At 34.3% G+C, this 27303-nt stretch overlaps 1 protein-coding gene across 44 annotated transcripts in view; it reads right to left on the reverse strand.

Annotated features, from left to right (window-relative positions):
* SOX5 (SRY-box transcription factor 5) overlaps positions 1–27303 on the reverse strand; it is a 947484-nt gene that overhangs the window by 286606 nt on the left and 633575 nt on the right. For all 44 annotated transcript variants that reach the window (XM_070620840.1, XM_070620831.1, XM_070620821.1 and 41 more), the window contains one exon: positions 968–1178. In XM_070620840.1, coding sequence (XP_070476941.1) covers positions 968–1178 — 211 coding nt within the window. The remainder of the gene's footprint in view (positions 1–967; positions 1179–27303) is intronic.

Consider the following 27303-nt stretch of genomic DNA (forward strand, 5'->3'; position numbering starts at 1 on the left):
AAATATACTGGTTAACATACATTTTGTGCCAGATATACTCATAATCTACCAGTGTCCTAACAACACACTAGAAATGAGCCCAACTCTGTGTTACATAGTATAAATGCAGTATATTTTTGGTGTAAAGTATGTCTTTTTATGTCACTGTTTTTCATTTGTTTGTTTTAAATTTCCATCTGACTCTGAAATAGGATGCAAGTTCTTGTGTGCAATGTGGCATCCATGCCTAGGATGGACATAGGTTGAAACAGGAGTTAGTAAATATCTGTAACATAAAGGATGACTGTCACTTATACATAAATTATACAATTTGCATCAGTTGTTTGTTTGCTTTAAGATTAATCCTCATGCATATCACCCATAGGCCACTATCAGTAACTCTTAAAGAGATTTAGAAGATGAGATCCTAAAAGAAAGGCATCCTGGAAATTGAACAAATGGGCACTTCAGCATAGCTAACAGAGGTAGAGAATCACCACTTTTTAAATATACAATAGGCCTAACGATATTAATTTTGGACTATACAAGAAAAAGACCTAACTATCAAGGTAGCATAAGATGCTTTAATGTATAAAGCCAATAAAATGTAACAAAGTTGTAAAATGGCCTTGGGGGAAAAATTGGAGATGAACAAACTAGACTGCAGATATTCGGCATGTGGGTGGTGACTATTCTGGGCTCTCTGCAACGTTCTATTCTTGAATCTTTAAGTTTTACTCAACCACAACTTACTCATGTGTGAAAATAAGGAAGACATCACAACAGAAATTAACGACTAAAAAAATTGGGATAGACATATTTAAGTGTTTCTGCAAAAAAATACTATCCATCTTCCTAGCATTAGGGTTCCATTTTGTTGAATTTAACTTTGAGAGTATAAGTCAGAAAAAAAAAAAAACTAGAGGTTAAAATCAAACTATTAAAATCAGGAGGTGGTAACAACTTTGTTTTCTTTTCCAGCCATTACCTTCTGGCTCATTTTTGATGAGCTCTTCCATTTTCCTCTGCTTCAAGGTGTCAACAACATCAGCTAAGCTGCCTTTACGCCGTTCGGGAGTTCCCAGGGCTGTACTAGACAAGGACTCGCCACTCTGTCGCCCACCTTCTTCTGCCTTCTGAGGTGAGGTAGATGAGTTGTGTGGGGCAAATGAAGACATAACTTTATTGCCATCAACTTCCTGAAAGAGAAAGCAAACGGAAAAAATATTTGTTTAAAATTCACTAAGCTTTTTCTAAAATTGGTTATGTGGCTTATTCAGCTGAAACATTAAAAAGTGCAATGTCTACTCTGCAAGAGCAAAGGAATAAAGAAATTTCAAAGAAGAATGCATTAACTTTACAGGCTAGCACTAGAGTGAGTCAAAGATTAATTCATATGAGAAAGAAAAATATGGAGATTCTCTTCCTTAGACTGAGTACAAAGGGCAATGTAGCCTTGTGCAAAGCCTATATTGATTAGATTTATTTATTTTTCTGCTTTTGTTTGAAAGTCTAAGGTTTTGCTAGGACATTATATGTAGCAGTACTCTGTATGAAACCTCCTTACGACACTGTAATATTTAAGTAAATAACATTATATATACTTTAACTTTCCTTTTAACGAGCTGCCTCTTCTTGATGGTGCTCCTAATTAAAGAGAGGTCCTCTTTTAGCTCTCCACCTCCCTCTCAGCTTCTGAGAAAGCACCAGCCACACAGGTTATTTTGACATCAGATAGGAATATTGCCAAGTTCACTTCTGCTTATGCTCAAGATATTTCTGATTCCATTTTGTTACCTGAAGCATTGTTTCTGTCAATATTCTTTGCTATTTTGCACTTTAAGCCACATCTGCTCTAGAAAATAAAGTTTCTCACAGTCTTTGCCTCTTCATAATTGTGTACGTGTATGAAAAGAATTTATTCTCTACTTCTAAAATTTAACTGTATTTTTGGTATTCTTTTTGTCTGTATTTTCCCCACAATTGTCAGCACAACTCTGGCATTCTGTATAATATTTGGGATATATTTTGTGTAAACAGCACTAAATTGATTTTTCAGACATTTTCAAGATGGGTGTTATTAAGATGATAAAGAAAAATTAATTTTCTTACTTAAAGGTTTTCCCTGTATAGCCTCTTACTTCCACAATCCTTCGACTTCCCACAAAGCAGAGCTCAAAAATAAATCTGTATCCTAAGATCTCTGAGGAAGTTACTTTCCCTTTAAGTATATTTCTTAATTCTACAGCATTAAAAGTTTCTATTAAAATATATTTGAGTGTGCACATATTTAATATTCAGGATAATAGATTATATCCATATTTACATATTTCTTCTCTATCTAAGACATGTTAATAGGATCAGTTGACCCCAGAAGTGACAAATCACATTTATTTGATACCTTATGGTTTAAGGTTAATGCTACTATTTCTAACTTAAACAAAAACTACTTGATAAAATTGTCATTCTAATTTTTAAAAATAGAGATATTAACACAAATATCATAATCTGTTCATATGATATTTATTAATGGATATTAGTGAGGACAAGGACATTAGCTATGATACAAACATCAGTTTGTAGTGTGGGTCGCGGCAATGTGGGGAAAGCAAAAGAAAAAATGTGTGCTAACAGAATTTTGAAATTATAATTCTAAATCCAAAATTATTTCCATTTCTTAGAAACATTACAGAATATGCCTCTAACGGTTACTATGTCTTGACTGAATATTCTATAGACAATACTTTCATAGATGAATCTTAGCTTATAATGAACTTGGATTTAGGAATCAGCATGCATAATGTAATAATTACAAGCGGCTGCAAGCTGAGTGAAGGTACACTTCTGGAATTATTTATTTAAAACCCACACATGAATACAAGCAAACACATAAACACACACATGCCTGAAAAGAGCAATGACAAATTCCTTCAGTAAACTAAGGAAGGTTTTTATGAATGGCCCATAATACACATTACCTCAGTTTAATGTGCAAACCAGAATCCAGCAAAATCTCTGTATTCATTTTCCACAAATCTTTCTTTTTATTTATTTCCAGGGTCAAAGCAGAAGCACCCCAATTTTAGCTTCACATTGAACATAGATCTATTTTATACTCTATTTTCATATTATATGATGACAAACTTTACAAACAAGAATTTGGCACCTCAAATTCACTTGCCATAATTGAAAATTACACACATCTTTATACAACACCATCAGTAGAGAGAATGGCACCCAAATTATCTGCAATCAAGTCTATTAAAAATATCAGAACTTGAAGTCAGCAATTCCAAAAGTCCCATGCACCCCTATGTTCATTGCAGCATTATTTACAATAACTAAGATGTGGAAGCAACCTAAGTGCCCATCAACTGATGATTGGATAAAGAAGATATGGTATATATATACAATGGAAGACTACTCAGCCATAAAAAAGAATAAAATCATCCCATTCACAACAACATGGATGGACCTTGAGGGAATTATGTAAAGTGAAATAAGTCAGACAGAGGACAATCTCTGTATGACTCCACTCATATGAGGAATTTAAACATGTGGACAAAGAGAACAGATTAGTGGCTACCAGGGGAAAGGGGGGAGTGGGGGGGCGGGCACAAAGGGTGAAGGGGTGCACCTACAACACGACTGACAAACAATAATGTACAACTGAAATTTCACAAGATTGTAAACTGTCATAAACTCAATAAAAAATATATCAGAAAATATTTCAATTTAAAGCAAAATAAAATAATATACCATTTTGCAAGTCTCTAATTTTCTACACCTTGCCAAGGGCAAGGACATTTTTTTAAGAGTTTAACATATTTCCCAAGTATTCTAAACTCAGTTACCACAATAGTATAAAAATAAATTAATTAATTATGCATTACTGCTATTTCACACAGGAATATTTATCTTATTGCTATTTCACCTGTCTGATTACATTTCAGCCTCTGGCACTGTTAATCCCTTTAACAGTTTTATGGAGTTAACAGATGTTTCAGTGTGGGACTTGACTGCTCATTTGCATGGTGAATAGCTTGTTGGGGAGCGCAGGCATAGTCTTGAGTCAAGGTACTCCTATCGTTTTTAGTTTCTTCCCTGGAATTGCATTTACCATAACTGAAATAATAACTGCATGCTTCTCTTCACTTGCTGGCAGGTGAACATCCAGAGGCATTAGTGGTCCAGACCAGCAATAAATATTTAATCGTTTTGTGAACTCTAAGGACAAGCTTCAGTATTTTGCAGAAGAGCTCTCAAAGTTGTGATGTATGACTTCAAAAGTCTAATGACAAAAGAGAGTCCTAAACTTTTAGAATGAGGTTGATTTTTGAACAAGCTTTATTTAATCTTGCCCCCTTTTCAACCATGAGACAACGGAAGGGATCTGCCTAATCTATGTATGTATCTATCCTCATTGAAGCACTTTCTTTAAATACACTCTTACTAATTAATTCTAAGGACAGAATTTTGCTATGAACACTTTGAGAGAAATATTATTTCAACCATAACATTCAAATTTTAGTTTCATAATGCAGTGATTAAGAAGAATTACCTCATTTGAAAAAAGAGACTATATGCAACTCAACCAAACATATGTTCCTTTTATTGTCCAAATGACATTTCACCCTTGACTTCTGGCCTCAAGAAACACAGTATCATGCTTAGTTTTGGTGCTATAGACTGGAATTGAATTCATAACTATAGTAAAAACATCACATTTAATAGTCAGCCTATCAGACAATAATTGCTAAGAATAATAGCCAATATTTATTGAATATTTATTTTGTGTCAGGCACTGTTTAAAGTGCCTTATTGCATTAACTCAGTTAATTTTCATAAGCCTAATTATGATTTTTACTTCATAGCTGAAGAAACTAAGGCACATGGACTGAAGTAAACGCATGAGATTGTATGACTAATAAAAGGTAAAGTAGATAATCAACCCCAACCTGCTGGGCTCCAGAGCCCTGGTGCTCAACCACAGTGGTAATACTATCTCTCTCTTAAAAGAATAACAAAACCCTATGTCTATATCTATGAATGTTATGGGTGAACAGATATACTGCCTTCTTCTTAATAATTAACTATGAAAACGAGAGGTTTTCACCCCAATATGTTCAACTCCTAAAGAAAAGAAATGATATATATGCACTGAAATTAATTAATCCAACCATATTCTAGACTCATAAAGCTGTCTCCATCAAAATATCATACCATATGAATATGGTTTATGTCATATTCAAAAAGATAAACCTTAAGGTTTAAATAATTATTTAAACCAAACACACAGATTTGACCTCTAAGTGGTTAATCAAAGTAATGGTACTCAATAGTTTATGAGTTTTTTAATCTATCTTTACAAAATGCATGGACATGTCTAGCATCCCTTCTAGTACAATAAAAACAGTACAGAAGATTTGCACTATCTTTAACTAGATTCTGTTTAACGCAAGTTCATTAATTTTGGTATTGCACAGAGACAGCATAAAACGAACTGCAGATACACAGAGAAAGTGCTTTGGTGCTGAACAAGCTTTGACAAGGTCACATTCTTCTTCCAGTAACGGGCTGTTCCTGTAAATATCCGTAGGACAAGGCAAAACAAAACTTTGAAAAATATCTTAAAATCTATACTATTTGGTGGAAATGGGTGAAGACGGTCAAAAGGTACAAAGTTCCAGTTACAAAATAAATAAGTCCTGAGGATGTAACATACAGCCCGGTGACTAAAGTTAATAATACTGTATTGTATATTTGAAAGTTGCTAAGAGAGTAGATGCTAAAAATTCTCATCACAAGAAAAAAAGTTTGTAACTGTGTGTGGCAATGGATGTTAACTAGACATTGTGGTGATCATTTTGCAATATATACAAATAACAAATCACTATATTGTACATCGGAAAATAACAGTTATATGTCAATTATATCTCCGTAAAAAAGTTACATTATCTGGTTATTTCTTAAATTCTTTAAAAAGTTGAATTATCACAAATGTTTATTTTGAAACTAAATTGTACTACAGTAATGCAGGTCATAACAACATTTCAGTCAATGATGGATCGCATATACAATGGTATACACATAGCCTATAAGCATATAAGATTAGTACCACATAGCCTAGGTGTGTAGTAGGCTATACCATCTTGGTTTGTGTAAATACACTCTATGATGTTCACACAATGACGAAATCGCCTAACAATGCATTTCTTAGAATGTATCCCTGTCATTAAGGAATGCATGACTGTACTTGCAACCTACTCTGTCAAATTAGGATACGTCAAATTTAACTTAGTAATAGGAAAAAAATTCATGACTATTGTGCAAGAAACTCAATTATTTTTAAAGTTTTCTTGATTCAGATAATTTTTCATAAAAGTTCTGCATGATACCGTAAAGCCATAATGCTTACTTCTTTTGGATTATAGATTCTTTGATGATAGCCTTAGATGCTCTCCTAAACACACATGCACATGCAGACAGGCAGACCCACACTCATGCAACTGCACACACAATTGCACATAGAGTTTCAGAGAGCTAATTTTCTACTCTCAGTTCCAACTGTGAACTTCCTCCATGAAATCTCCTAGGAACGCTTATAAACCATGAATTTTAGGCTAAGAAGCTCTGAACTAAATGAATATCTTTCCAGAGAAGTATTATAAACTCATCAATATATACAATTAAATGATTTTTAAATGACCTGTTATTATTTTCAAAAAGAGCCTCAAACTATAGGTTTTATTCACACTTTATTCAGATAAACTTAAAAGTATATATGTCAGTAACTTACAATTTTACTATTCCTAAGATAAGCATTTAGAAAGAGATCAATATTTTAATTATACTTTAGAGAGTAACAAACATTGAAAAAAAGAGTACGTCACTAATGGCAATCATTTTCTTCTTATTCAGCAATCACCTTGTGATAATACACATATAAATTTGAAATGGAAGGCGGAACAAATTGCTTTTATAAATGAATGTTACCATTTTGACAACTCATACTAGTTCAAATTTCAAATAGGAATTTTCCTGAAAATACGATGCAAACACATGAAGCATACATTGAGGTAAAAACAACACTTTGGGAAAAAAGTCTTTCTTTGGTTAATACGATCAGATTCAGTATTCTGGGAACAGGATATGTTCACTTCCCAATACCTATAAAACAAAAGTCAGCACTTATAGACAGATCTCTGAAGGGTGTCTGTTATATTTGTGATTACTGTTAATGTTAAAGCCATCTAGTTTAAAATATTTTCTAAACTTCTTTCTAAGAAATAGCTGCCTAATGGGTACTTTGGTCCAGTGGTTCAAAAAAATAACAATTGACAGAGGCAGTTTTGTTGGGGCTATTTCCATACTCATCTACAAAGACAGAGCTTATCACAACTGGTCACCTCTCTTTATTGGACAAAGTCAACGACAACACCTTTGTAGAACTTACTGAGTTTTATAAGATCAACAATTCTTAGCCCCTAAACAACTACAAGGTAAACTAATTGAGATTCCGGATATCATATGAGTGGTTCATAAATCTGTCTAGGGATGGGATCCGAAAGCTATGGACATGCATTTTTCTTTTTTTTTAAGTTTCCTGAGAGCTTGCAACAATCAGATCCTAGGTTTGGATAACTGGCCTAGTCTACATTGCTAGCAAGCTAGTCATAAAAATCCAAAGTCGGGGGCCAGCCCCCTGGCCAAGTGGTTAAGTTCATGTGCTCTGCTTCAGTCATGCGGGGTTTCACTTGTTCAGATTCTGGGCATGGACATGGCACCACTCATCAAGCCATGCTGAGGCGGCGTCCCACCTAGCACAACTAGAAGAACATGTAACTAGAATACACAACTATGTACTGGAGAGCACTGGGAAGAAGAAGAAGAAGAAGAAAAGCAAAAAAGAAACGAAGGTTGGCAAAAGATGTTAGCTTAGGCGCCAATCTTTAAAAAACCAAAAATCCAAAGTCAGTTTTTAAGGAATGCTTATATTTTAAATATTTCAACATTTTATGAGATTATTGAAATTCCCTGAAAATTAGTACTCCAAATTCTTAAAATCCTTCAACCATCACAATATAAACAATAGGCAGAAATTCTAAAATACTCAAATATGTAGTTGCATCTTTTTTGTTCTATGATCGATGGAAAGTTCTATAGACCAAATCCTGCTCAGTTCTGATTTTTAAAGACTATTGTAGAAACATTACAGGTTCATCTGCCTCTGTAATAAAGATACAACCCACTCTTGGGGCAGATCTAATACTCTAAATAGTGGCAGGCCTCATCAAGTTTAGGTAAAAGATTATAATTTTATAAAAATGGCTCCATTATATGTCAAATCTAGGATCTAGTCCATATTTCAAAGATTTTATGTATTTTGGACAGTGCAAACAGAAGAAGTGGAGGCTGTTTGATGTTTCTTCAAAGCCTAACAATATAAAATCTTTTAAAGATCCTTTGCTGTGCAATGGGATGGAAATTCAGCAAAAGTCTAACTTGGTTTGCTTTTTTATTTTTGCCAAGCACTGCGGCGAAATGTTAGCTTAGGCTCATATTTAATTATTAATCAGAAAACTACATTAAGATTTAAAAGTGCATTCCTTCTAAAAATGCATTCACATGGTACTAAACAACAATAAAGGACAGGTAATTTGTAAAAATATGATTCTCAAACGGTGGTCCAAGAACCAGCATCACTGCATCACCTGGGAATACTTTATACATTTTTCTTATGCCTCACCCTAGACTTCCTGAATCAGAAACTCAGAGGGTGGAGCCCAACGGTGTGATTTAACAAGCCTTCCAGAGGAGACTGACACACTCTAAAGTTTGAGAACTACGGGTATAGGAAAAACTTGAATTAAAGAGAGAAAAAGGGAGAGAAGAAAAAAGAGAGATGATTAAAAGCTGCAGTGGTGAAGAAAGGCGTCATAAAAGTGATGGGGCTAATGGATTTTAGAGGAGAGCTGAACAGTAGCATACTCCAGGGTGAAAAGAAGGTGGGGGGATGGGGAAGTGGGAGAAAAGATAGCAAACATGAAGGGGTAAAAAGGACCAACATATGTTGGAGGAAAATGACATTGATTTAATTTTTTAACAGTCATTTTGGCACATGTTGAAAGCGGCTTATGTTTGCTGATTTCTTAGTAACTGCATAGATTAGCGAATTTGCAATTTACCCCAAAATTGCACTGTGGAAATAGATTGTTTTTAGAAATGTACTAAAAATTTGGTTTGAATTCGTTAATAGTTTAATCTTATTTATAATATGAAAATAAAGCAATGATAGTATGCATCTTTCATTTCTTTAAACCAGTATCATATTCGCCATCTCATTTAATTCCAGTGAGTGAAACAGAAATTTACAGGCAAATTTTCTGATTCAATAAGAGATCGCACAAATAGGAAAAATAGTTTTGGAAAATATCTTCATTTGCATGTAGATGCTACATGAGCAGAAGTGTCTAATGGCTGTTTTTAAACACTCCTTGAGAATCACATTTACTAAGAATCTCAGAAATGCCACATTCAAGAATGAAATGTATGTTTTCATGTGCTCTCAAAGCCACTTAATAAGCAAAAGTGGCATTTAGAGGATTCTAATACATTAACTAATAGAACCTGTAAAAACAAAGAACATTTTGTGCTGTGACAGCCTCATTATCATCCTGCTGATGGTTTGTGTGCTGTGTCTTACTTATGTTTAAACATCTAGCAAATACACTTTAAGACGGCTGATGATCTCTTCCCTGAGGCCTCAAAGGTCAACCATAAGATGCTTCTAAACAAAAATTAGCTACATATCAAAACACTTCCATTTAACACTAGCCTTGTGGATTGTAGAATAACATTTTAATAAAAAAAAAAACAACATTTATTGTAGCTAGCCACTAATCATATATAACTCATCTACCATTTTCCTAGGAAGACTCCAGGACATTCTTACTGTAGTTGTTAATAAACTTGCCTAAACATCTATTCACCCTGAGTCTGAAGGAAGAAATGAAATTTGAGGAATTCTTCAAATTGTGATTTGTTTGGGAAATGACTTCTTTCTATCCCACAGAATAATGAGCAGTTTCTTACACAGAGTAGACACTTGGTAAAGTTAATATCCTGTTTACCAGCATTACTTATAATTGAGAACTGACTATATATTCAGTGATAGGTAAAATAAATTGTGATCTCTTGTGAAGTAAAATATGATGTCAAAAAAGCAGTGTAAAGCAGTGTTAGGCAAAGTGGAGTCACAATGTTTGGGTTCAAATCCAAGCTCTGTTATCTATTAACTATATAAACTTGGGCAAGTTAGCTAAACTCTCTAAACCTCAGCTTCCTCATCTATAAAATAGGAAAATAAGTAGTTCGTATGTGCTGTTATATAGTATCGTTAATCTCCAGAATTTAACAGTAATGAAAATAATTATTAAAAATAAGAAATATTACTGCATTCACTCAATTTTCTCTTTCGTTCATGTAATAAAAATGTTTTCAATGCTAACTTGTGAGGCAGTGTAAGGATGCTGGCAGCTAAACACAGAGAATCTGAAGCCAAATAGCTCTGGTTAAAATTCTGGTTCTGCCATTAACTAGTTGTGCAACCTGGGGAAGTTATTTAATCTTTCTATGCCTCAGTTTCCTCATCCGTAAAATGGGGATAACACTATTATCTACCTCATTGGGCTGTTAGTGGATTATAAGTTATGAAATAATGAGTTATATGAGCTAGGGGATTACATGAGTTAATATATATATGACAAACAATAAAACTCATAAAATGGTAACTGGGAAGTGGTAAGGGCTACATGAGTATTTGTTAAAATAAGAATGCTTCAGGCACCATATTAGGATATAACGATGAACAAAACACAATACATGCAAACAAATTTTTAAAAAGTCAGCCTTTTACCAGGAAAGTGGAGAAGATACTAGCAAGAGACAAGCCCCTTCAACCACCCACCCCACCAAAAAAAAGAAAACACGTATACAAGTAGTTTCATAGTCCTTTCTGCTAAAATCAAACTGCATCCATGGAATCAATTTTTTAAAGAATAATTTAACTTTTTTAAGGTGGCCCATTTTTAAAGATAACCTAATACACACTTAAAAAAAAAGTAGTCCACAAAATGTCATGTGACAGTGTGCTTTTATCTGTGTTGCATACTCAATTTTCAAATTTCACAGTTTCATGGTTGTCTACAAAGTGATAACTCAGGGAAATGATCAAAGAAAGAATGTTCAATTACTTCTCATTATGAAATAAAACTTTTTAAAGTCAAAGTCTGAAAAAAATTCGAATAATGAATTATTTTTCATAAATCCATGACACCAATTACTTATTATGCCATATTTCTACTTTTCTTTCATATTTCTCTTTCTTCCTGTGAAATAGACATATCAATATTTTGCTTTCTTCACGAGAACATTAGCACCACTAGATTCTTATGCAAACAAATCCTTAGGTTCCTTTACACTATAAATACAAAACAACAACAAAGGTAATATGAGGAAGGATAGATTAAGTGCTAACTCTCATTTTTGCTAGCTTCCCTCTTTTATGCTCCAGTAACACCTTGAATAGAGTCCTTATTGGCAATATATCTCCTCACTAGATCAAGCTGATTTCATAGACCAATGTCAGTCAATTTTCTTATGTCATGAAACTAATTCCATCTTCCTATTAAAAAAAGAAGCTAAGGGCCTATTATTCTATAATAATTAAGATTTTCAATAAAGCACTACATTTATGGCAAAAATATAACTTTTTCTTTGAAAGGGACCTTTATTAAGAACTGACATTAAGCATTGATTTGACATATAAGAAGCACAAGCTTCAGTATTCATTCCAAAAGTAATGATAGATAAGGCATTAAACAGTCCACACACACACAGGAAATTTCCCAACTAACCAAATTATTTATTCCTAGTATAAAGCAGAATTCCCTGAGCCTGCTTTAGTGGGCATATAAGGACCATCTTATAGCACACACAATGATTGAGACGCTGTCATTCTTTACATAAAACATTGGGTTTTCTGCAAAGATTATTTTCACGCAGTTTATATGAGTAATGCTATATATAAATTTTATGTTAACCTCATAGTTTTGAAGACTTTTAAAAATATTTCTAAACAATTAGGCGTTTTCCTGACTAAATATACAAAATCTGTTTAAATTTACTAATGTTTCAATAAAAATATAGCTACCACTCCTAGAGTTCTTAAAGGCACTGTTCTAAAAGTTTTATGGACATTATCTTTTATAATTCTCAGAGAAATTCCATGAAGACTCTTATTCCTATTTAACAAATGAGGAAAATTAAGCTCCTAAGAGTAGTTTACCCAAAGTAATAGTAGGAAATGGTAAATTGGGGAATTAAAGCCAAGATTATGTAACTTTAAAATTCATGCTGGTCATCATAAAGTTAGACTACCTTCCTCAACTGATTCAGCTGCTGCAGGAGATGCCAAGGGCATAAAAAATTAAAGCTGGTTCTCTCTTCCCAAAGTGTATAAAATTAAATTTGAGAGGCATTTTAACACACAAGACAATTAGTAATTACAACCATAATAAATACTAAAGTGTATAGTAGGAAATTATACATGCAGAAGAAGTTCAAAGAAGAGAGAATATTGGAAATCAAAAAAAGGTGGAAACTTTTTTACCATAACCTTAGCACACTGTTTGGGGATTGCTTATTGAATTTTCTTCCCACACCATGAAAGCAGAGAGCATGTCTGATTATTCACCATGTACCTCAGACCCTACTATTCATGTTTAATAAATACATATTGAGTTAATTAATTAATATATTAAATCTTCATGTGTAGATAGTCTTTTGGTTTAAGCCTATAAAAAATAGGTAGGGAGGAAAAGATATAGAGCATTTCTCCCCAGAGGCATCACCCAGAAAATTTTATACTGTACACACGTATATACACACAAAAGAGAAGGTAGTTGCTTAACCCAAAGAAATGGAGAATAATAAATTATAACAATGACTATCATAGGAGGATCATTTTATGAAGGATCATAAAAGTCAAATAGAATTGTTTACATTTGATCTGACAGGCAATAAAGAACTATTCTAGATTCTATACTAGGGGATTCTTTAAAGCAGGTTATTATGAAAAGTAGTCTAGCAGCGGTGTGGAGAATGAACTGGATAGAAGAGAAAGGTAAGGTCTCCACCAAATAGGAAACGGTTACCAAGCCGCATATGTGATGATAAAAAGCTTTCCACTAGATTGTAGTTGTGACAGTTGAAAAGAACCATCAGTTCCTAGAGAAAATTTGAAGCAAGTAATGATAGGATTGGATAACTTGAAAATAAGAAGGAAGGAATGAAAGATAAACACAGTTCTTGCTCGGGAGGTTGAAATAATGATTACGGTATTGACAAAAATAGAATGGTTAGCAAACAGAGATGATGAATAAAATACAATCAGTACATCCAAGAAAACTAATAAATCCACATAGCTAAATTAGTCCATAACTTTTATGTTAGCCCTAACTTCTGACTCTAGCACTGTAAATGATGGGTGCCATATAATCTCCCTGAGGATTCAAATGATAAGTTTATTGTTTGAGATCTTTAAATTTGAATGTGGAACATCCAAATGTAGATGCACCTCAGACCACAAGATGCAGGTAAAGAAATAGGTGGGGGGCTGTCCTGGTTGCATAGTGGTTAAGTTTGTGTGTTCCACTTCAGGCAGCCTGGGGTTTGTGGGTTTGGATCCCAGGTGCAGACCTACACACTGCTCATCAAGCCATGTTGTGGCAGTGTCCCACATAAAAAAAAGGGGAAAATTGGCGCAGATGTTAACTCAGGGCCAATCTTCCTCACAAAAAAATAATAAAAGTAATAAAATGAAAAATAAAGGTGGTAAAATGATGACTTATGAACCACTAATTTCCAGTGAATAGTTAAGTCCATTTTAGTTCATGAGCTCTCAAAAAGTGTCCGCTCAGGGAGAAGAGCAAATGGCCAAGCCCTCTTCACATATGTCTAAACATGGCAGTTATAAATGGGTATCACCTTCTCCTTCAGTTACTTAGGCTTACCATGTAAACTGTTGAAATGTTATCATAATTTACAATTAGACTTGGAAGTAAAAATGCTTTGTAGAGAAAAATGCATACATGGAAATAATGAGCATCTACAGAATATACAAAACAGAGAGAAATTGGAAAATGAGAAGGTTCTAGAATAAGAATGTCAGAATAAAGAATTTTTGTTATTCTAGGAAGTAAGACCAAAGTATGACAAAAAGATAGCGCTGTAAAGACAAAGGAGAAAATTAGAAACTGGCACATCTTTATGTTATTTATGATGACTTGGCTCTCAGAATGCTGAGTTCTTGGTGCCGTCTGTTCAACCTCTAAAATTTATCAACAACAAAAAAGTCCTGGTGTGAGTGCTTTACTGAACTAGGATCACAGGTGTAAACAAGAGATGACGGTGTTTTTCCTCCATTAATACAATACTCTGTCAAGGGAACTTGTTGGTGTCTACGTATAAGAAAGCGATATTGCATTTAAGCTATATTAAATCCTATGGAGTATAGATAGGAGATAATTTTGGATTTTTGAAAGACGCATTCTCTTCTACAATTCTACTTGAATTCCTGACTTCTGAATATCTCTGGATATTTCTGATATCCCAAAGTGATTCTGGCTTGGTGCTCAATAACCCAGAAAAAGGCTAATCCAAAATAAAGACATGTATTCTTTATATACTCCACTGCAAGAGAATATAAGCTTTATTTGTGTTATAAAGCTACACTGTTTGACTAACGGAGCTCAATTTAAATAATCATTCTCTCTAAGCCTGAAATTTATTAAGACTGAGCCTTAGGACGGGGAACCAACCAGGTATTGCTATGCTTACCACTTCAAGATGACACGCACAGGCTTCTTACGAAAGTCTTTTGCTATCCATTCATTATACTTAGCAACATCAAACAGGGAAAAACATGAAAAAGCTCCTATTGAGCACCTAGAGACCTTGAACATAAACAGGGGGTGAACACAAAGACAGAATATTTGGTTACAAGAGTCACACTTCATCTCTTTAATTAACTTTTTCTTTTTCTTCTCTTTTGTTTTTTGAGGAAGATTAGCCCTGAGCTAACTACTGCCAATCCTCCTCTTTTTGCTGAGGAAGATTGGCCCTGAGCTAACATCCATGCCCATCTTCCTCTATTTTATATGTGGGACGCCTACCACAGCATGGCTTGCCAAGCGGCACCATGTTTGCACCTGGGATCTGAACCAGTGAACCCCGGGCCGCACTTAACCACTGCGCCACCAGGCTGGCCCTAATTAATTTTTTTACCGCACATTTTTGGTGTTTCCATTATTTTTCTTCTACTCTCTTGGTTCTAATAGAAGTATACACATACAGGGATATATTTCATTAAGAGAAAATAAAATGGTTGTCTTTAGTTAAGATGTTTCCATTCACAGAGACTACACATTTAAAAAATAAATTGCCTGAATAAATTCAATTAGCTAGAGAAGCAAAGGAAATCGCATGCAAATGATATTATATGCAGAGGCCATTCCGACAGCTTCATGTTTATTTTTATTGTTTCAGTCAGTGGAAGGGAGAAGCTGTCAAAAATGTAACATCTCTTCCTCTTTACAGGCCCAATGTCTCTGGTACTGAAAATTGCATGAGCAATAACATCAAGAGACAAAATCTGTCGACCACTGAAAATGGGAGAAGGTTCAGACTCCCTCCAACTTAATGCCAGCACACAAGTGGGCCCCCATACACCTTGGCTGTATTTTGCTTACAAAAAGCAAAGGATAACATTTAATTTGCAAGTAGTCCAGTATCAATCCACTCAGTGAAGACTAGCTTAAAAAAACAGTGTATCCAAAAAAAGTTAATAAATCCACATGTTAAATTAGCCTAAAACATGACCGTTAGTCCTGTCTTCTCATAACAGCATTGTAAATAGCAGACACTATATATGACTTCATTAGAAGAGACTCTTTCGCCTTTCATATTCCAATAAGCAGTAATTAAATATAATATTTTTGCCTTGTTCTTTGAATATGACAAAAATACATGGAGAAAGTTGAGGCTGGACTTTGTAATAGGTTCTTGCCGAAAATCTCTGGCTTTTTACACAGAATTTATGTGCTACCTGAGTTCACTTGAAGCGTGAATGTACCAAGTAAATGTGGCATATGTTTGTATTTTCTTGCCAATTCCAAATTCATTCATTCAAATCACTCATTGTAGGCCAAATTCTTATCCAATTCCACAGAGCCACCGATTTTCCTGGAAGTGAATAGCAGCTTTGTCTATGGAAACAGGAAAGTCAATAGCAGGTCTGTGCATGGAAGAACCATGCGACTAGTGGAAAGGATAAGAATTTGACCACAGGATTTCTTGAGTGTGGTAGAATCTAGTTTGAAATGACCTAAATGATGAAGCTTTCAACATTTTCGCTTGGGTGTCAGTTCCAAAACCTGACAATTTGAATAACTGTGAGTTTTTGTATATGACCATCTTATATACCCTCTGATTGCAATATGCATGAGGATAATTCTTTCCTTCAATATATTTGTATTACAATATTTTTTACCATAATTAATCTCATTCAGAATCTGAGGGCATATTCTTAGCAAAATACTAAAAGCACCACCTATTAGACTTATTAATGTGCCAATCACTGTATTGGGATTTTTAGTAAGCTATTACTTTGATTACTCCTAACAGACCTATGAAGTAGGTACTCCTATCACTGCTTTCACACATACAGAAACTGCGTTTAAGCCCCACTTTAAGTTAAATAACAAGTAATTTGAATCCGTATCTAATTCCCTCAATTGTGCTTTTAAACATTATACTGTATAGCTTCAGATTAAAAACACCTAATTGTTCTAATATTATGAACCTCAATCTAGTTTTTTAGTAAAAGTTTGCTTTAATACATGTCATCTCTCAATCCCATATAGTGTTTCTAATATGCCATTTTGGTTTCATAATGAACTTCATTAACATATTCAGTTGTCTATGCTGTTTTTAATAGGCTACATCTTACATTTCAGTTTCCTTGACTTGTACTTCCAAATGAAAATTATGCAGTGTGGTCAAACTTCTAAATAACGTTTTAAACACTCCCCTCACACCAACACGCACACATCATTAAGGCACGCACACAAAATTTTTTTAACCATGTGTCTACTTTTTGTAAAGCATTATCCCACGTCCGGGAGGGAGTTATAAATAATTCTCTAAGAGTCAAATTCAACATCTTTCAGGACTTCTTCAAAATATGTGAGACTACTGAATAGCTCTTTTCCTAGATTTCTGATGGCCTACCCTCTGCTTTTCAATCTTATCCCAGGCACTGACTGTTTTGACCTTAAATCCTCTAAAATGTATTCAACAGCCATAATAATTTCCTACGTGTCTTTCTAAACTCTCTCTCATAGGGATATGATCGTGGCACTGTGTATTGAAGATTTCTCAGTGGCTTCCACCCAGTTTTCAGGAAATGCTTAACACTCCTTTGGATGATACACAAACTTACTCATCATCCCTCTCCCCTCCATGTAGTGATACTACCATAATTTAACTCCTCGCTTTCCCCAGGCTATGCACTTATTTTCTCACTTCCCTGCCTCTTTCAAGATAACATCAAGCTTTAAAATTCGGCTTAGATTTACTCCACACAGAACTGTAAATTCTCAATAGATATTTGTGGAATAAATGACTGTTTTTCAATTCACAATTTCAGATTTTGTGTCTATGCAGGTAATTTTCACATTTATATCTCTTGGCAGGGAAAGTTTCAATCACATATTTCCAGTAGTCTGTTTTCCACTTAAATATCTCAGTACTGCAAACCCAGCATATATCAATGTGAACTCAGAATTCTGTCATCCAAACCAGCTATTGCTCTTGCCTCACTTTTGTCTTCTCTCCTTATAGTGGCACCAACATTCTCCCAGTAACACAGGAGTGAAGCAAAGACCACTACTTTAGATCTTAAGCAAGTCTCTTAACCTCAACGAACTTTAATTTTCCTATCTCAAAATGAGAGTTGTGGACTAAAAGACCTCTAAGATCTAATGTCAGGTTTAAAACTGTATAGGTCTGTGAGTGGTAAATATAAAAAAATTACAGCAAGTAATTCTCTTACCTTCAGTCTTTCACCATTCTAAAACTCTTATCATTCTATTTTTCTTTAAATAGTCCACACAAAAGAATATCTGGATTTCAGTAAGATAAATTAGGAATTTGTATTATTTGCCACCATTGAAATGGATTAAGTGGCCTAAGTCTGTCCCTATGGAAAGGAATAGGTTTTTCCTAGGCACTGTGCCACCACCAAATGGACAGTGATACCTCTTGGTGTGAAAAGCAGGTCTGTAAATTAAGCTCTAGCTGGGTGTAAATAACAAAGGAGACAGTAAAAAAATTCTACCTACAAACATACAATTAATATAAAAATCATGACTTTTATGGCTAACAATATGTATATATACATATATATTTCACATATATGTATATAATGTACATTTTTTTAACTAAACACCAATCAGGTAGTGCTATCTTCAACTGAAAAGAAAATAACACTTTGAAGAAAATGTGAAGAAATGACAAAACTCGAGGTACAGAGCTTTAATTTCCTTCCTTCTCTTCCTTCCTTTCTTTTTCCTTGCTTTTTTCAACAAATGTGTTAAAACTTCAACTGCTTTTAATATTAGCTGGTTTAATCCAGATTTCATATTTTGCCTTTTCTGCTTGCCGTGAACTGTTCTGTTTCATGCCTCTACTCACTATTTCTAGGAATGACAAGATTTCTCTTTGTCCATCTCTCCAAAATGCTTAACTATTCATCTGATTTTGCTACATTCTGACTGGCCTGGCAGAATATAGTAAGGGTGAGAAGAAAATATATTAGAAGTCCTTTGCACCAAGTGAAATTATTTTTTTCATATTTGAGCAAGGAAAGTAAATATACATACTCCTGGTCGTTTCTTACACTTCACAAAGCCTACTGCGCTCTCTGTATAATCCACTCCTGGGTTACATGTATCAGGTTTTTCTTCTTATGCAGAACAGACAAAAAATGTTTGGTCTTATTTCACAGAACTTACTTGACACTTTACGTGTTTCTCTAAACTAGAAATAAGCCCATTACCAGCCAAAATATTTCAAGGCTTTTTCTTAAACAGGACACCCATCTCCTCTCATTCCCACTTCAACCTGGACTGAATCCTGGTTCAATTTTGCTTCCAAAGATCTGGTCTGGGACCAAATGAGAATTAGAGTTTATTTCACCTTTTTCCCTAAGATACGTCTTTAGAGTCTAAACTAAATAATAAATTAACATTTAGTTCATGAGATAGGACTTTTATAAAGCCATCGTGCATCTACAGCCTTTCATGGCTTTCCAACAATTACAGACTATAAACTCCAAACTTCCGAGAGCACTCCAGGTCCCTTATAATCTGGTTGTAATCTACCTTTCCAACTTTATTCCATTAATATTTGATCTTTTGAGTCACTCCCATTCTTACCAGGTGCATGACTCTATTCTCTTCACTTCGCCATCAGTATCAGTAAAATGGGAATAATGACACTTCCTTTGCAGAAGGTTGTAAAGATTACTTGACATGATGAATATAAATGCTTATAATAATTTCTAGCCCATATTTACTTTCCGATAAACATTATTTCCTTTTTACTAGACTCCTTGAAAGCACACACTAATCAAATAAACTAAATTGCCTAGTGTTCCAGAGACATGTATATAAATTTCCTGAAAAGACACAGACAGTAGTACAGGTTTGTGTAGTACAGTAGTACTACGTAACTTTCACAACCACACCCAGGTCTGTTCTTTATTGCAAGCTCTTTTCCTTTAGGCTACTTGGAATATCTCTTTCCCTTCAATTTCTCTCATCTTGTACTTTCAAATCATACCTATCATGCAAGACTCAGCTTAATTATCTTAGTTTTGGGGAAGCCTTTATTCACTTCCACTCTCTCAATGAAAACCCTCCAAGAACCACCCTACAGCCCCACTTTCGAAAGTGACCACACTCACTTCTGACTTGTGATTTGCACACATATACTGGATCTGTTAGAGGAGTGATCCTCAAAACCCCAGTTCACAATAAGATAAGGAGCTGCCCCAGAACACATATCAATTCTATCACTAAGCACTCAGATGTTTAGTTCGGATGATGTTCTTTTCATAATAAGACTTTCTTGATGAAGGAAGCAGCACAGACCACATGTTGAGCGGCACTGCTTTAGAACCATTTGCTCAGCAATTTCCTTTTCTCCTTCAGTCAGAAAATGTTGTTCTTCTCCTGTAAACTCCCATAACATATCATAAACCCCTGGATCTGTAACACTCATCATAATGTTATCAAAGCCTTAATTAGGATTTATTTACGTATCCACTTTCCCAGCCGGATTGTGAGCTCCCAGAGGATAAGAATGTTCCCTTCTTATGTTTGCCTCCAGTATATTTTATACATAGGAGATATTCCATAAACGTTAGTTTAGTTGAAATGACTTCTCTCCTCTGTCATTACACTGAAAGATGGGGCGTTTAAGATCTAGGTAAAACATGGCCTCCTCCTTTGTGACAATTTTTTCCTATCACACTGATACTCACAACGCACCTATGGTGCAGAAAGTATTAGAAAGAGAGTGCAGAAGTGTTTAAGGGCTAAATAGAGAAGGTGCTTAGAATGAGACAAAGACTGGTTAAAGGAAGCAGTTGAAAAGAAAATGAAGAAGAAAAGAGTATACAGAAGACCATGCCAAAAGTAAAAGGAAAGTTGAACCATCTTGTCATAGATTTAACACGTATTGTAAAACCATCGGTAACTCAACTAGAATATTATGGAGCTGGGGGAATAGGGCAGAAGCATAAGTACAGTGGGGATTATATCTGATTTCAAAACTTCGTCCCTATCCCAAAGGTTCTAAATTTTTTTTGCTCTCCATTATAAACCTAGAGGCTTTTCAAATGCTTAACACATTTCCCCAACAAACACAAACTCTAACTCTACCCAGACTTCTTCCAGACAAGAAAGCATGTCACCACACAGATTGTAAGGAGTAATGAAAATAAAAAGACAATCTTGAATTTACATATATATGTATATTTAAAACTTTACATATAGCTTTTAAAATTAAGAAAAGAAATATTTCAAACTACTTAGGTTACAATAGAAGACCGATGTAGCTCCACTGCACAGTCCAGGACGGCAGCTGAGCCTATTTGTAGCTAAGCTACAAGGTTTAAGGTTCTTATCACAATCCCACAATAACTGTTCAACCTACTTTTTCCCTTTCGCTACGTAGACCAGGTATTTAGATGTGAAAAACAGGACTTGGTGCTAAATTTTCTTCTGAATTGGATTTGTGGCATTCCCAGTGCTTTTGATGTGTTCACATTTCTTAGCTAAGGTTTCTGGTTGTACTGATCTTCCAATTATTTCACTATTGCTGCTTATGTAAGATTTACTACGATAAAGTTTGTTTTGTTTTGTTTTTCAGTAGAGGTGCATAAATGAGGCATTTCACTCCCTAAGAAAATCTCTTTATAATTACAGGGATCATATAAAATCCCCTTATCCACCATGGAATTCCCATAGTTATTTGAATGTAACAAAAATACTTAACCTATTCAAAATCAGATGAAGGGACTACTGTGTCTTTTTTCAAATTATAAAATAAAAACTTGAAGGTATTTATTTTCCTCAAAAAATAAACAGTGCCTTTGAGAGAAATATTTAAAGAAACTAAATGCCTATGTATAGCTCATATATTAAACTAAAAGCATCTCAATTACAAAAATAATCAAAGGTTTTCTTTTGATGTCAGCTTTTGATTGTTTCATTCTGTCTGAATGAACTATCCAGCAAGTAAAGCAGAAATTTTAAAAAATGGAAAGAAAAATATTACTAAATTAACATCCTGTTTGTTTCACTTTTTTATTAATTTGTCTTATTGTTAACTGCATTACCCTGAGTACTGAAAATCTGCACCTGTATGTACGAATACTCCAAATTAACATAGATTTAGAGTTAATAACTTGATCTTTGTTTTGGACTAGACAGTAGATGAACACTGGGATCCATTGGTCAATATCACAATTCAAGCCACTAAAGGATGATGATAACAAAGAAACCTGTAAATAATTCCGACATTCCAATTTCAGACACAGAATGATTAGACACGGAATGTAAAAGGGTGGGTAAGCAGAATGGGGAAGACAGAAAAGGGGGTTGGAGGCGGTCTATATAAAGGCATCTCTGTAATATTTTTTAAAATTATCTTCTGTGCTTTACCAGGGCCACATCATACCTTTCCTGGGCCCTAAGAATTTTTGCCTTCATAAACCTCTTCCTTCCATAAAATAATAATAACAGCAAGAATAATAATAATGAATAAATAAAAAGAATATTTTAAATTACATTTATGACTCCACTGGTATCAAAACAAATGTATTAGTATTATATATTAAAACATTTTCTTCAACCAAAAAGTTCACTTGTTTCTTTTGATTTTAAAAGAAGTCAGAACGTTCTGATGGGCCCCTGAATGTACTGTGGGCTCTACGCACAGTGCCTATAGTGCCTAATGGATAAGATGACAATATTTCTGACAACAGGTTTTTTCCCCAACTCTCTTTTCTTTCTTCTGATTACTCTAAGAATAGTTGGCAGTATAAATATCTGCAAAGCTCGATTTAACACAAGCATTATATTACATTTATTCTCACTGAATCTCTTGTATGTTACATTTATCTACTTGTATACTTTCAACTTGCTGACTGATGATTTTATGAGCTTTCATCATAAATATTCAAAAATATGAGCACAAACAGTTACATATAAGCAGACTGCTTCTCTTCTTCCAGAAGTTATACTATCAGTCATTAAAAGATAGCAAAAAATAGTCTCTCTTATGGTTTGATATGAGACAAAGCAAAAAAAATTGAAACTGTATAGACAATACTGTATTATAAACTTCAAAGTGGCTAACAGACTAGATCTTAATTGCTCCCACCACAGAAAAGAAATGATAATTATGTGATGTGATAGAGGTGTTGGCTAACGCTACAGTGGAAATCATACTGTAATATATAAATTTATCAAATAAACACATTGAACACTGTGTAACGACACCTTGTTGTTACACAATGTTATATGTCAATTATATCTCAATTAAAAAATAAACAAGATAAAGTTGAAAACTGTATATCTGTTTTGGGTACACACTGGCAGTAGAAATATAAAAAACTGGTCAATTAGTTTACATTTGACGTGTTTTTCCCCCCATGATTTTCTTGGACAATGAAATCACAGATACTTAGTATCAACTTGTATAATCACATTACTATTTAGTTAGACTATTTGGTAACTAGTTTGCTACACATCTTGGGACTTCTATCACAAAGTTATTAATATATCCTTGATTTTGAACAGTTGGGAAGATGGCTGCCTTCAAAAGAATTCTAAAGGCTGCCTATGGAACTGAGCAAGAAAAGGAGGCACAAATGTAGCCAGCCATGTTAGCTAGATGCACCCTGGAAATCAAAGGGGCGATAAATATTCTTGGTAGATTGCCCTTATATTCAGTGACCAATTAAAGCTAAACCAGTGGTATACAGCGTTTTCACCAAATGCATAGACAGTCAAAATGACCTTTGCTCTCAAACTCTCTATACCTTTAAAATATTAGCAAAGTTTAATTTAATATCTTTCTTTCCTCACATGAGACAGCTTGAGCAAATGAAAAAGAATTTTAAAAGTTACATTATTTTTAGCTAATAAGCAAAAATGCTTTTTTTCACTGTAACTCAAGCTTGATATTTGCATTTTTCTTTAAATCCATGTCTCTGAGCATTTGATTTCAGGACCGAGAATTAACTGCAGTGTCATTGCTGACACCAAAAATTAAACCACTTGTTCACATGTTAATGAACCTTTACTATAAAGTACCAGCTTGTATGTCTGCCAACCAAGGAAATCATTCTCCTCAACACTTCAATTGCAAAGTCTTTGCATATACTCAAATTTCCATACCATATTTGTTCCTAAATAAAACAGACTATTATTTCTGCTTTAGATTATATTATATTATATATATAGATATAGATATATTATACATATAGATATAGATATCTATATATTATATATAGATATATATAGATTTTATATTATATATATAGATTTTCTTTTCTTTGCCACAAAGGACATATAGGAGCCTACTGGTGAAGGATTACTACCACTGTGGAAATAAAGCACATGAGGATGAATTTTGTTTAAGGGATTCACAAAGCAAGTTCGAAAAGCCACATGTGGTTAACTGGTCATTGTGCTACCAATATTTAACTTGTTATTAAATAAAGAACTTTCCAATAATTTGATTATAAAAGACTTTCGCCAGATGGACTTTACTACTGAGCTAAAGGTTAAAGAACCTCTAAAGCACAGTTAACAGTGAACCTCTGCTAAGTGGATTTTCTGAATTAAAAAAACATTCAATATTAGGTGCTTGAAAGATAGTTGATTCACAAAACTACATTTTGTGGAGTAATAAAGCACAGAATGAGAAATAGGCATAAAAAATGTATAAAGTAAAATCATATCAGAAATAAAAGGGCAAAATGAGGATAATTTTTCTCTGGCCTAGAAACCCAAAGACAATTCATTTCCAGTAAGATTCAAAACGACATTTCCTCATAGAAATTCTTAAGTGAACAATCTCATGAAAATGGCATTTTAATATTCATTTATTTATGTTTAATAAATGGACACCATAGCTCTTCAAAGGGGAAATTTCAATCCCAGTGCCGCATTTCGTCCTTGAGTGGTCGCTGCTGGTTGTGGACTCCTGGCAGCAGTGAGGCAATCAACTTCAGTGAAGCTCTATAATAGAGAACACGATCAACTACTTGCTCTTAGAAAGCTCTATGACACTTGAGAGAGACCCAGTAAAACTACTGTCTGTTATAAATTCCCCTAAAATGAAAGGGCACAAGAAGAGAACATTTGGTAAAGACAGGATAGCTTTCATCCAGTAGTTGAAGGCCTATGATGTAGAAGAGAAATTTGAAAATCACAAGTAGAAACTTAGAAGAGAATTTCACCAAAAGTTAGAATCATAAGAAGAGAGAGAGTGCAAAGATGATTCAAGACAATCTAGATCACAAGAAGAACTTGAAAAGACGCAAGGTGAGTCCAGGGGCTCCACGGAGTAAAAACATACTCTCCAGGAAGGTATTTAAAACTGAACCAAAGTCAGAAAGTCCTAAGGGAAAGGATTAGTTCTATAAATCACGAGAAAATGCTCTGAAAGACAGATGGTGCCTAAAACAAACTCCCGAATCCATACCGTTTTACAACTTAAAACACTGAGTACCAAAAGAAAGAGGGCAAAGGCAATAGATTTGTTGCATGTATACTCATTTATAGTTCAAAAAAACTCAGGCTTTCCATGCTTTGAGAAGACATTTTCTAGGAACAGTGAGGAGTTTAAGAACAAGCCATCAACCTCCAGTCTATCTCATGGTCTTGGTCAAGGCTATGACCACAGGATAGTCGATTTTCTTGGCATGTTTAAATTGAGACTGTGCAGCCTACCTAATGTTAGACCTGTAACACATGGTGAAGAGTGAGTTTTTCTTTGTCCATGGAACTGAGTAACCTTAAAACAAAGCGGGAAGTTTCTGTTCAATAATCAGGAAGTAGAATCTTCTGACTTAAAAACAAGAACACATAAAGAGACACTATCAAGAGAAATGGTAAGTTAATTTTTCTAAAAAAAAGGAATCAAAGAGCATAGAGAAAACCATTTGTTCTGTATCACTGAGAAAGCTGTCTGCTGAAAAGTTTTCATTACGATACCTAAGGACTTCAGAAGATCGTTTTAAGTTCTGTAATTTTAGAAAAATTCTCCTACTGTTTTCTTCTTGATTAAAATTTCTCATAATTCTGGAAAAATTCCCCTTTGTTTTTTCTTGAATGAAAAGTTCCACTATTTTTTCTTGATAGAAATAAAGGAGGGAAGAAAGAGGGAGAGAAACAGGAAGGGAAGAAAGAAAGTGGGGAGGGAAAAAGGCAGGAGGGAAGGCACGAGGCAGGGAGAAACCTGATAAAATAATATTAAATGCAAGTAGTGATAGTGAGCAAGCCTGACTTGTCCTGACTTTAAAAGGAACTAGAGAATTTTACCATTAAGTGCGAAGCAGCTGCTAGTTTGAGATTGTACTAGTATCACTCTATTAATCATTTACAAAGACAAAGCAGTGGATGTTTTGGATCAAACACATTTCTGAGCATTACCATATATTTCTCCTTGACCCAGTGAGGATATAGACCAGGGGTTGGCAAAGCTTTTCTGTAAAAAGTCTGAGAGTAAATATTTTCAGCTTTAGGGCCACAGGGCCTCTGTTGCAACTACTCAACTCCGCCATTGTTGCACGAAAGCAACCACAGACACTAGTAAATAAGTGGGCATGGCTCTGTTCAATAACATTTGTTTTTAATTTACAAATAGAGGCAGTGGGCCAGACTTAGCCAGCAAGCCAGTGAGCAGTAGTTTGTTGACCTCTAATATAGACTATGCTAATATGTATTTCTGCTTATCAAATTCTCCTTACATTCCCTAAAATAATGCTTTTTAGGCACGGTCTATTAAAATTCTAGTAAAAGGTATTGATAACTTCATCTAATATTTTACTTAGAATTTCTGCATCTATATTTAAAATGAGATTGGACTTATTTTCTTTTAGGGGAGTGGTTTGGTACTGTAGTTATGCTAATTGGAATAGTTTAATATTTTTGCTCTGAAAAGAAGTTTTACGCAGCATGAGAACTCTGTTTCTTAGAAGTTGAAAATACCTAGGTGGTTATAGGCACCATTTTTGGAGATTATTCTTTGACTTGAAAAAAAAAAATCTTTTATGGTTAGAGTCTTTTTAGGTTTCCTACTTTCTTTGTAATCCTATAAAATCATATATTTCAACAAGATTCTCAAATTTGTTAACAAATAATTTTATACAGCCATATTTGCCAGTGTGTGTTCAATGGGATATTACTCCTCAGAGACTGATTCAAGGAGTTATATATTAAAGAATAGTTCTATGATTGATTAAGTGTGAGAAACAGTGTGCAAGAAAAAGTTCACTAGCTCTCCGAACAGCAGGACTGACTTCTCAGAACATTTAATATACCATGGGGAATGTTAATATCAAAAAGTGGGATCATGAATTATATTATAAGATGCATCCCCAATTGATTTGACTATAGAACC

Source organism: Equus przewalskii, chromosome 5, assembly GCF_037783145.1.
Source record: "Equus przewalskii isolate Varuska chromosome 5, EquPr2, whole genome shotgun sequence".
Classification (NCBI taxonomy): domain Eukaryota; kingdom Metazoa; phylum Chordata; class Mammalia; order Perissodactyla; family Equidae; genus Equus; species Equus przewalskii.